Source organism: Cygnus atratus, chromosome 15 (assembly GCF_013377495.2).
Source record: "Cygnus atratus isolate AKBS03 ecotype Queensland, Australia chromosome 15, CAtr_DNAZoo_HiC_assembly, whole genome shotgun sequence".
Lineage (NCBI taxonomy): Eukaryota > Metazoa > Chordata > Aves > Anseriformes > Anatidae > Cygnus > Cygnus atratus.
In genome coordinates, this window is record NC_066376.1 from 819691 (window position 1) to 830000 (window position 10310).

Sequence of the window (10310 nt, forward strand, 5' to 3'; positions counted from 1 at the left end):
GGGTGGTTGGGGGGGGTCCCAGGACTGCGCCGCCCCCTCCCGCCGCCGGGGGGCGCTGTGCCGCTCCCGCCGCCTCCCGCCGCCTCCCGCCTGCAGGGGGCGCAGTGCCGCCGGGCCCGCCCCCCCCAGCCGCCGGGCGCGGTGGCCGCCGGGCGCGGCGCGGTGCGTGCCGGGAAGAGGTCGCCATGGCGGGCCGTGTCCTCTCCGCCTGCGTCCGCCGCCTGCTGCCCGCCGCGCCCGGCGCCCTGCGGGCCGGGGCCCTGCGGACCGGGGCCCTGGGGCTCGGCACCCTGGGGCCCGGCCGCCGCCCTCGGGCGCAGCCCCCGCCGCCCGCCGCCGTGCCGCCGCCGTGCCGCCGGCTGTCCGACCTGCCGCCGCTGACGCTGCCGGCCATCCGGGAGCGGGTGCTCTACGTGCTGAAGCTGTACGACAAGATCGACCCCGAGAAGGCGAGCGGGGGGGGCTGGGAGGGACCGGGGGGGACCGGGAGGGGCCGGGGGGGACCGGGGGGGGCTGGGAGGGCCCGGGGGGGCTGGGGGGGGCGGCCGCGGCGCTGACCCGCGTTGTGTCCCCGCAGCTGACGGCCGAGGCGCACTTCGTGAAGGACCTGGGGCTGGACAGCCTGGACCAAGTGGAGATCATCATGGCCATGGAGGACGAGTTCGGTGAGTCCGGCCCGGCTCCGTGGGGCGCCGCCGTTCATCGCCGATCCCCGGACGGCTCCGTGAGGCGCCGCCGGGCCTGCCCGCGACACGCCGGGCGGTGCCGGGCTGCGTGTGACCCGCACCGGCCGCCGGGCCCCGGCCTGCAGGAGGCACAGCCTGCGGGAGGCACCGCCCGGCCGCCGCACAGCTCGGGCCCTGCGGGCGCAGTTCCTGCTGGCTGCCCGCAGCGCCCCGGGGCACCCCCAGAGCACGGCCGGGACAGGCAGGGTGGCCGTAACGGGCGAGCAAGGATAGCAGGCGCTTGGTGTGACTGCTGCACCTCGTCCTGCCTCGTAGCTCTGAAAGCACGCGTAGTCTGGATTCCACCTAGCCAGAATTTTCTTCATCTTCAGTACTTGGTGCTGCTAGAATACAGTCGTCGTTTGTTTGGTTTTTTAACTAGTCTATATTTCAAATTTCGGTTCACTTTGGCCTTCCTCATGCTTTCATTCAAAGCTCTCAAATTCTGGAATATGTGCCTGCTTTGTGCCATAAACGTCCCTGGGTTATGGTTCCTATAAACAACCCCAGAACCGAGGTAGAATGTTTTACCTTCAGAGCATTTACTAATGCTATATATTTAATCCGCTTGCAGCACACCTTGGGTGGATTGTTAGTGTGGGGCCGCGAGGACTAGAAAGAGAAGAACCTCAAAATTCTGGAATGTATTTCTGACCAGTTCACTGCTGAGAGCCCTCGCTCCCTGTCCCGGGCAGTTCTCTGCAGCTCTGTAGGAGCCGTTCGTTGCACGAGTGCTCAACAGCAGGCTCTGAGCTGAGGGGCTTTGGGCTCTTGCTTGCCTGAAGTTACGCAGAGCATCCCCCTTCTGGCGTACGTGGTGTTGCTGTGGGAGCTCTGGGTAGGCATCAGTAGCTCTAATTCCGTGTGAGGGGGCACTGGCTGGCCTGGCAGTGCCTGCTGCCTGCTGTTTCTGCCTTGTCCCTTATCCAGAGTCAGCACCATGTAAGGCGTAACGCAGCTTGAAACAGCGTGGTGATGAAATGTCGACTAACTGCAGTGGAGCGGCAGCCCCTGCGTGTTTATCCTCAGCCAGGCTGCAGGCATCTGAGCCAGCAGTAATTGCTTCCTCCAGCCTTGCTCCCGTTTCCGTTGTTTTGGGCTAAATATGTGCGCTTTCTTCCAGGATTTGAAATTCCCGATGGAGATGCAGAAAAATTAATGTGTCCACAAGAAATTGTAGATTACATTGCAGATAAGAAGGATGTTTATGAATAAGAGCCGTTCTTCCAAGCAGAGTAAGTACAAGTGTGCCTCTGCGGGTGTGTGGGGCAGCGGCTGCGCGCGCAGGGTGCCCGCGCGATGCCTGCAGGGGGGAGTGTGGCGCAAGGCGACCGACCCTGGACGGCAGGCGGGAGGCCAGCAGCTGCCTGCTGAGCTGGGAGGATTTGGAAGCATCTCCTGCTTCCAAAACAGAGGGTGTGGGGCTCGGCGACCTTTCGTCTCGCCCCGTTGGCACTCCAAGCACCGCGGTTATCCGCCGGCCTTTCATTAGGCAGCGAGTTGACTCGGTGGTCACGGAGCGCCATCGTTTCGGTGCTCCTCGGCCACTCGCAGAGCGTGCTGGGCCGTGCTGCGTCTGCCAGCACAGCTCCGAGCCGCGGTAGCAGCTGCTTCTTCCTCACCCGCCCAGCCTGGGGCTGCGGCAGGAAAGGAAACGGGCAGGAAGGGGTCGTCCCAGCGACCGCCTGCGAGGCACTTGGGGGCTGCAGGGGAAACGAGCTGCTGGCCTCAGGCCAGCTGCGGCAGTAGCACGGGGGCATATTCCTGTTTGTTCCTCTTTACGCTTCTCACCTCCCCCCACGCTCTTCCACGGGACTGAGGTGTAAAGGGTCGGTGAGGGAGCCGTGCCCGTTTGCTGCGTTCCCTGAGCCAAGAATGGGTGGAGTAAAGGTGAGAGTCCGGGGATTCTCAGGCCCCCGTCTCATTGTGTCGCTTCCTTTGGTATTCTCCAGGGCTTGTCTTGTCTCTGCCTGACCAGCTTCTTTTGTGCCTAAAGACAGCACTTTTCACTTGATGAAGTATTAAATGTCTGATTTTATTTTTTAACAGATGTCTACCACTGGGACGGGGCTGATGTCAGTGGGTATGCATATAAGCGCACATGCTGTACTGTTGCTGCTTTCATCAGAAAGTTGTTCTTGGACGTTGTATTTAAAGCTGTCTGAATATGTTGTCCTTTAAAAACAAGAAGGAATAAATATATAAGACCGTTGTTGTGTTGATGGCTTTTCTCTTTCACAGCGGGTGGCTCACGGTGCTTAGTCTTCGGTGTCAGACGCTTCCGTAAGCCAGGCTTTTGCCAGCAGTGTGGCCTTTGCTCAGCCAGGGCTTGTTGCCCTGCGAGGTAAAAGCGCTGCCTGCCCAGCACGCTGCGCGTTGGTCGTGGGTCTGTTGGGCTCTGAGGGTGTCAGACTAAAGGGGCGTTTGCCGTTCATCTGCGTGTGAAGCTCCAGCATCCCCTGTACAGCCCACGCTGCTATCGACAAGGCTCTGTACCCTCAGCTGCTGAGGTGATCGCTTTTCCTGTGATCCCGCCGCTAGTGGTGTCTGCTCTTTCCAATGAACTGCCCTTCTTCTACCTTTACTATTTATTTCGTGACCGCTGGTAAAACAAAGCGAGTTCTGTTTGAAATGTTTCAGCTTTCTTGATGGAAAATAAAGGGGGAATGACTTTGCTGCTGCTGAGAAGCAAAATCTCGTCGGTCTTTCTGTAAGCCTAGCTCATCTCAGCATGAGAGGCTTGCTTTAAGTCTCTCCTGAGACAGAAACAAAAGTTATTTCTGGACGCTACACAGTTTTTCCTTTGAGCCAAGAAACACTTTCATATGTCAAAGAGGCACTGCTAGGCTGCGGGCCAAGAAAGCGTCAGTAGATAACATATCCTCCTCTGGCAATCGGGGCGAGGGGATGACGGAAAATAAGCCCGCGCCTGTCGGTGCCGCACGTGGTGCCGCGGTGTGGCTGGCGCTCCGGTTTCGGCCCGCTCGCTCGAGCAGCGTTTCGCCTCTCCAGCGGCACCGGCTGAGCCCCGGGCCGCCTGGGCGACCTCTGCCCGCAGCCGTGCAGGGCCCGAGCTTCGCTTTTGCGGCGCAGAGGCCGCCGCTGTCAGAAGCGGCCGGGGAGCTGCCTCCTCTCAGCGTGCTCCCAAGCGCCTCCCGCACCCGCTGCGCGACCCGGCTGGGGGAAACCCGCCCGGTTCGGACGCGCCGCCCCGCAGCGGGCACCGGGGCGCCCCTCGGCACCGCCGCCGGGGCTGAATCCCGCCTCTACGGGCGGCGCCTCGCCCAGCCCCGCCGCTCCCGGTGCGCGCTGCCGGGGCCGGGCCGGGGCCGGGCGGCAGCCCCCGGGGGCGGGCGGCGGGCGGCGGGCGGGACCGGCCGGGCCGGGCCGGGGGCTGCGGCTCCCCGGCGCCTCCGCCCCGCCGCAGCGGGGGCGGGCGGGGGCTTCCTGCCGCCGCCTGGGCCAGAGCCGCCCGCGCCGCCGGCACCATGCGGCGGCTGCCGCGGCTCCTGGCCGCCGCAGGTGAGCAGCGGGGCCCCGCCGCCCCCTCCCGCCCCGCACCGGGAGGGCAGGGTCGGGGCGGGCGGACGGAGCCCGGGGCCGGGGGGCGGCGGAGCGCCCGGGGCCGGAGCCCGGGGCCGGAGCCCGGGGCCGTCCCCGCCGCCCCCGGCCCCGGGGATGCGCGGCCCGGGCTCGGGGCGGGGGCGGCTGCGGCACCGCGCGGGGCTGCGGCTGGGGCGGGCTCGGAGCGGGGCCGGCGGGGCCGGAGCCCGGCGGGCGGCGTGGGCAGCCCCGAGCCCGGCGGCAGCCCCGGCCGGGCCGCGGGCGGGGGCACGGGGCGGGGGCACGGGGCGGGGGCAGGGGGCGGCGGCGGCGCCGTCGGCTGTGCCCGAGGGGGCTCCGGGCGGCCCCGGCCCCGCCTGGGCGGGGGGCAGCCCACGGCCCGCTGGCGAGGCCGCCCGGAGCCCTGCGAGCCGCCCGCGGCGGCCGCCCGGGGTCCTGCCCTCGGCCCCCGTTTTCTCTGGGGGCGCTCGCGGCCCCCCCGCCGGGACAGCGACCTCGTCCCGGGCCCCCGCGGCCGTGCCCCGCTGCTGCTCGCGGCCGTTCCTCCCCGGCGGAGACTTCGGGGCCGGGGCGGGGAGGGGGCGAGGGATGCAGCGGCGGCTCCGGAGCATCCCGGTGCCCCCCTGCGCCGGGCGATTCCGCCCCCCCGCCTGCCCCTTCGGGCCGTGGCCTCCCGTCCGCTGCCCCGCCCGGCGGCTGCGGGGGCTGCGGGGGCGGCCCGGGGCTCTCGGGCACAGCGGCACGGCCGTGCCCGTGCGAGATGCGCGGCTCCAGCGAGCGGCCGGCAATGCGGCGGTTCGGGGCAGGATTTGCGGTTCGTCTGCCGAGACAAAGGCAGGTGGTTTCCAGCTGGGTTTTGGATCATTCCCCAGCTTTTCCTTTGGCAGGAAATGGCTCCCGTGCCGCAAAGGGTTACGCGCCCGGGGCTGCCCTGCGGGAGCTTTGTGCAAACCGAAGGGTTCGCGCAGCGCGAGCGGTGTGGGGCTGCGGCCCTGCCCTGGCTCCTGCCCTGCCCGGGAAGGGCTCGGCCCCGCTGGGGCCTGGTGCTCAGCGCGCTGGGCACGGTGCGGGCGATGTTTTCCGGCGGCGGTTCCTGCCCGCGCGTGGCCAAGGCGCCCGGGCCGAAGGCTCCCATGGGGGCAGGCAGCAGCCGGAGGCTGACCCCGGCGGGGTTTGCAGGGGGAGCCCGGCAGAGTGGGGCTGTGCCCGGTGCCCGGTGCCCAGCTCGGGGCTGGTGCGTGCAGGGAGCGCTGGGAGCGCTGGGAGGGCTCAGCCTGGTGCTGGCAGCGCCTTCGGAGGCGCGAGGCCGGGGGGCGGCAGGGCCGTGCTCCACGTGGTGCCGCGGCTCGCGCTCCCCCAGCTGGACCTGGCGCTGTGCATGGCACCCGTCGCAGCTCCGCGTGCTGGAGAGCTCACGGGAGGTGGGGGCTGTGAAGCCCCCGTCCCTGCCCCGCGGGGTCTCTTTGCTGCTTCCCACAGTTGAGAGGAGTGGAGCGTGCGGCACATGGTGCCCCGTGCCGGTGCCTGACGTGGGTGCTCTCTCCCTTCTCTTCCTCCTCTCCCCTCTGTCCGCAGTGATCGCGGAGTGCTGTGTGTGGCTCTGCCCCGCTCTTGGCAGCGGGACCGGCTCCACGCTGGGCACTGCCACCCCCTGCGCCCACCGAGGGAACGGGACAGGCGAGCGCTGCCGGACAGGTACCGCCGCGGCCGTGCCGGGACCGTCCTGCTCCCAGCCCCTTGTCTGTGGGGTGGCTCCGCGTGCCGGCCTGCCGCGCGTGCTGGTGCCGTGCTGGGAGCGTGGGTTGCTTGCCCGCGGGTCAGCCCCGCTCAGCAGCCCCCCACCCCTGCCTCTGCCCACAGATCCGCAGCAAGGAGCTGGCGTGGGGCAGTCGCCGACACCGAAAGCCACGACGTGGCTGCAGACGGAGGCTGAGCTGCTCCCCTTCCCTGGTACCCCCCCTGGGACTGCTGAGCCCCCCAGCACAGAGTGGGGGGCCCGGACCGGCAGTGAGGGGACAGGGCCCGCAGGGGGGCACAGAGCAGGCACCGAGGCAGGGCCCCCTCTCGCCACCGGCGCTGCTGAGGCAGCCACAGGCAGCCAGGGGCCGTCTCCTGCCAGCCTGGGGAGGGGCCTTGGTGGGGGCCCCGCTGCAGCCCCCACGGAACTGGACACAGCTCCAACAACCAGCTCTTCCCTCCGGACTGAGCCTGTAGGAAATGAGATGGCGGAAGGTGCCACAACCCTGCAGGGGATCCTCTTGCGTTCACCGTCCTCTGTGACGGTGCCCAGCCCCACTGGGGAGCAGTGGGGGACCCCCAGTGCCCTGCCGGGACAGAGCCCCATGGGGACAGCGCCTGCACAGAGCCGGGGGGGCTCACACAGCTCCTTGCACCCAGAGCCGGGGGCCAGGGAGCGCCTGGGTGCCACTGCCCCGCTGGGTGACGGCAGCCCAGGGATGCACCAGAGCAGCGCACCGGCCACGGGCAGCCCTGGGCGAGGGACAACTGGGACATCGCCCTTTGTGGGGGGGCTGCAGAGGTTGCTGAGCTCCCTGGGGACACGGGGAGAGGCAGCAGGAGGCCGGGGCTCTGAGTCCCACCCGTGGCACGGGACGGACGCTGCCTGGCAGGGTCCCCGTGCTGCCTCTCGCCCCTCTCCGCCGTCCCTGGGGGCTGGTGGCCATGGGGGGCTGATGTGGCAGCTCGGGGACCCCACGGCCAGCACAGCCCAGCCAGCTGCAGGGACAGGGACAGGTTTGCCTGTCCCCACTGCCATGGCCAGCACCCCAGGGGTGACGTCCCCCAGCCAGGAGGGAGCCCTGGACCTGACCGTGGGGATGTCGGGGCCACCCGACACAGAGCGTCCCCCTGAGCCCCGCCGCATCCCCCTGGACCAGACACGGCCCTCGGTGGCCCTGGGCAGCACCGCAGTGGTTCCCAGCGGGGTGCCCCGAGGCAGCCCCATGTCCCCCCAGCCCCCCCCAGCCACCAGCTCAGCAGCGCCCACCTCGCAGCTGTCCCCGGGGCTCGGCCCCACTACAGGGACCCCCCCAGCAGGGTCCCCAGGGCCTGGACTGCCCCACACTGGCTCCGGGGGGCATCGTGCTGAGAGTCCCCTGATTCTGGGGATGACCCCAGAGGTGGTTGATGGTGAGCTCTGGGCAGCTACTGCCCAACAGAGCTGGCAGCCGGGCAGCCTGGCCCCCCCCACGGCCCCTGCCCTGCACCTGCAGCCAGCTCCATCCCAGCCTGCCTCTTCCCTGGGGGCAACCACCACTACCAGTGCCGCTGCCACCGCCAGCCCAGCACTGCTTGGGGACGTGGGGATGGTCACGCCAGAGCCCAGTGCCTCTGTGTGGCAGGGGGATGCGGAGGGGCTGACGTGGGGACCCAGCATAGTACCAGGGTCCCCCCAGCAGCCCACAGATTCCTCCAGGACCCGGGGCCACCATGGGAGCTCCGGGTCCCCTCCATCTCCTGGGGACACAGACCTGGTCCAGCCATCGAGCAGCCCCGGAGAGCGGCCGGATGCTGACGCCCCCCGAGCGACAGCAGAGCCAGCCCCGGCAGGCAGGGCCCCCCGGGTGTTCATCGTGGAGGATCAGCCACCCCTCCTGCGAGGTGGGTCCGGGGCACGTGGGGCTCCGGGACCCCTCCTGAGCACAGCAGGAGGAGGAGAGCCCCATGGAGCCGTCTGCATGGGGGTGGTGGTGGCGGCCCCTGGGGCGGGTGGTGATGGCAGCGCGGGTCCCTGTTGTGCTGAGCCCCCTCTTGCCTCCCACAGCATCCCTTCTCCGCGTCCCCTGCGAGCTGGTGCTGGACATGGGGTTCGTCCCTGCCCTGCAGGACCCCGCGTCCCGTGAGCGCCGTGGTCTGCTGCACAGCTTCAACCGGACGGTGAGCCTGGGGCTGGGGCTTTCGGGGGGGCTGTGGTGGGGGGCACCAGCCTGCATCGCACCCAGCTTCCTCCCCGCACAGGTTGCGCCCCTGTTCATGTCGGTGCCTGGCTTCCTGCGGCTGGAGGTGACGGGGATCAGGTAGGGGCTCGCGTGGCCCCGCGGCGCCCGGTGCTGCCGGGCTGCAGCTCTGGACCAGGACCCGCAGCCCTGGGGGTCCGCCCCCCCCCCCCCATATGCACTGCATGTCCCTGCAGGGAGGGCAGCGTGGTGCTGGAGTACGACGCGTTGTTTGCAGCGGAGCGGGTGCGGGCGCTGGGGCTGGGAGCGCTCCTCGATGCCGCGCTGGGCTCTGGCGGCGCCCGGCCGGGGCTGGCGGTGGGCGCTGCCCCCGTCCTGCGCAACGTGGCCCTGGGTGAGTGTGGGGGGTGCTGCACCGAGCCCTTGCGCGTCCCTCTGGGCTCAGGGCTGGCTTGGCCCCAGCCCTCAGCTCTCTGGGACGGAGGGGGCACAGCTGAGCTGCCAGCTCTCTGCAGAGCGGCCGCTGGACCCCTGTGCTGAGCTCTTCTCCTGCCGGGCCGGCTTCGCCTGCGTGGCCGGGGCAGACGGGAACGCCACCTGCACGTCCCTCTGCCACCGCGACTACTGCAAGAACCACGGCATCTGCACCCACCCCCGGGACCGGGGGCCCCTCTGCCAGTGAGTGCTGGGGGGTGGGTGGAACCGGGCCGTGCACCCACCCCCGGGCTGGGGGTGCCCTGTGGCTGACGGCCCCCCCCCGCCCCTTGCTGCAGGTGTCCCGTCGGCAGTGATTTCTGGTTCATGGGGCTGCGCTGCGACTACCGGGTGACGCAGCAGAGCCTGCTGGGCATGGCCGTCGGGGTCCTGTTCAGCGTCGTCCTGCTGGGCGCCGTCGTCGCCGGGATCGTCATCCGCCGGTTCAAGGCGCTGCTGCTGGAGGCCAGGGCTGACCAGACCCGGAGCAGGTGGGGGCCGCGTGGGGCCAGGGGGCTTTGGCTCTCCTGCTGCGGGGCCGATGCCCCCCGGGGCTGCTGGGGGGGGGGGTGGGGGGGCGCTGGGCAGCAGCTCCAGCCTCGTGCCTGGGAGCAGCGCAGCCCCCCAGGGTCAGGGGGTGGTTGGGCTGGCTTTGGGAGCAGGGGGATGGATGTGGCTGCGCTGACACTGCGGGTGCGTCTGCCACAGGGAGCGGCTCGCAGCACTCGCTGCGGAGAAGGCCGAGCAAAGCACATGGCGTGGTGATGAGCCCCCAAAGAAACTGGGCTCAACAGGGTGTGGAGTGGTGGGTGGGGGGCAGCACGCCTGCCCCCAGCATCGCCAAAGCAGCTCGTTCGGGAGTGCCGAGGCGGGACGGCGGCTGTGCTGGCCCTGCTGCCCTTCCTGCGGGGGTTTGGTCACGCACCGCGGGGATTGTTCCCGAGGCCACCTCCGCTGCGGCCGGATGGTGTTTGGTGCAAGGGAGCAGGGCTGGGGCCCGGGGAGCTGCCCTGCCTGCTGCGCGTGACGTTTGGGTGGGAACGCGCGCTCTGTGCCGGCCGTGCGGTCACCGGGGTGGTGCAGGGGCACCGCGGGGCCGGGCGCTGCCGTAAACGCCCGGCCTCGCCCCGCAGCTACCGGCGCTTCTGCCGGCTGGACGATGTCTCGGCCCAGTACTGGTCGCGCTCCTGGCTGGCGTCGGCCAGCTCCCTGGACAACCCTGCCTTCACCAACTCGGAGGAGCTGCTGCACCTGCAGGTCTTGGACAACGGCTGCTGCGGCTGCCGCGAGGCCCCGGCCGGTGCCAGCAGCCACAAGCAGCGCCCCGCGCCGCCCACCCGCCCCGCGCACAGGCCCAGGTAGAGCCGCGCACCATGCGCAGCGCCGCGCCCTCGCCTCCTGGGGTTTTATCAGCAGAGCTGCGGAGGTTCAGCCCCGCAGCATCCTTCTGCTTCCCAGGGGAAATAACTGTGGGAGGGGGGTGGTGTTCTTGCTGCCAAGTACAAGGAGCTTTGTGTGACAGGGTGTGGTGGAACTGCTGCAGGGCTCACAGCTGCAGCAAAAATCGTGTGGCTGCAGGCTAATGTGTACGAGCTTATAATAATACATAATCAGCTTCCAGGGCCAGAAA

At 69.4% G+C, this 10310-nt stretch overlaps 2 protein-coding genes across 2 annotated transcripts in view; both read left to right on the forward strand.

Annotated features, from left to right (window-relative positions):
* Positions 1–148: 148 nt before the first annotated feature.
* Positions 149–2937, forward strand: NDUFAB1 (NADH:ubiquinone oxidoreductase subunit AB1). The gene is made up of 4 exons (XM_035563482.2): positions 149–449; positions 578–665; positions 1849–1960; positions 2775–2937. The coding sequence occupies exons 1-3, from the start codon at positions 186–188 to the stop codon at positions 1938–1940; spliced, it is 444 nt and encodes a 147-aa protein (XP_035419375.1). The 5' UTR covers positions 149–185; the 3' UTR covers positions 1941–1960; positions 2775–2937.
* A 1221-nt stretch (positions 2938–4158) lies between these two features.
* LOC118256457 (collagen alpha-1(I) chain-like) overlaps positions 4159–10310 on the forward strand; it is a 7469-nt gene continuing 1317 nt past the window's right edge. Inside the window, exons 1-9 of the mRNA XM_035563448.2 lie at positions 4159–4247; positions 5865–5984; positions 6150–7910; positions 8074–8186; positions 8268–8326; positions 8443–8600; positions 8722–8884; positions 8980–9171; positions 9814–10038. Coding sequence (XP_035419341.2) covers positions 4214–4247; positions 5865–5984; positions 6150–7910; positions 8074–8186; positions 8268–8326; positions 8443–8600; positions 8722–8884; positions 8980–9171; positions 9814–10038 — 2825 coding nt within the window. The 5' untranslated portion in view covers positions 4159–4213. The remainder of the gene's footprint in view (positions 4248–5864; positions 5985–6149; positions 7911–8073; positions 8187–8267; positions 8327–8442; positions 8601–8721; positions 8885–8979; positions 9172–9813; positions 10039–10310) is intronic.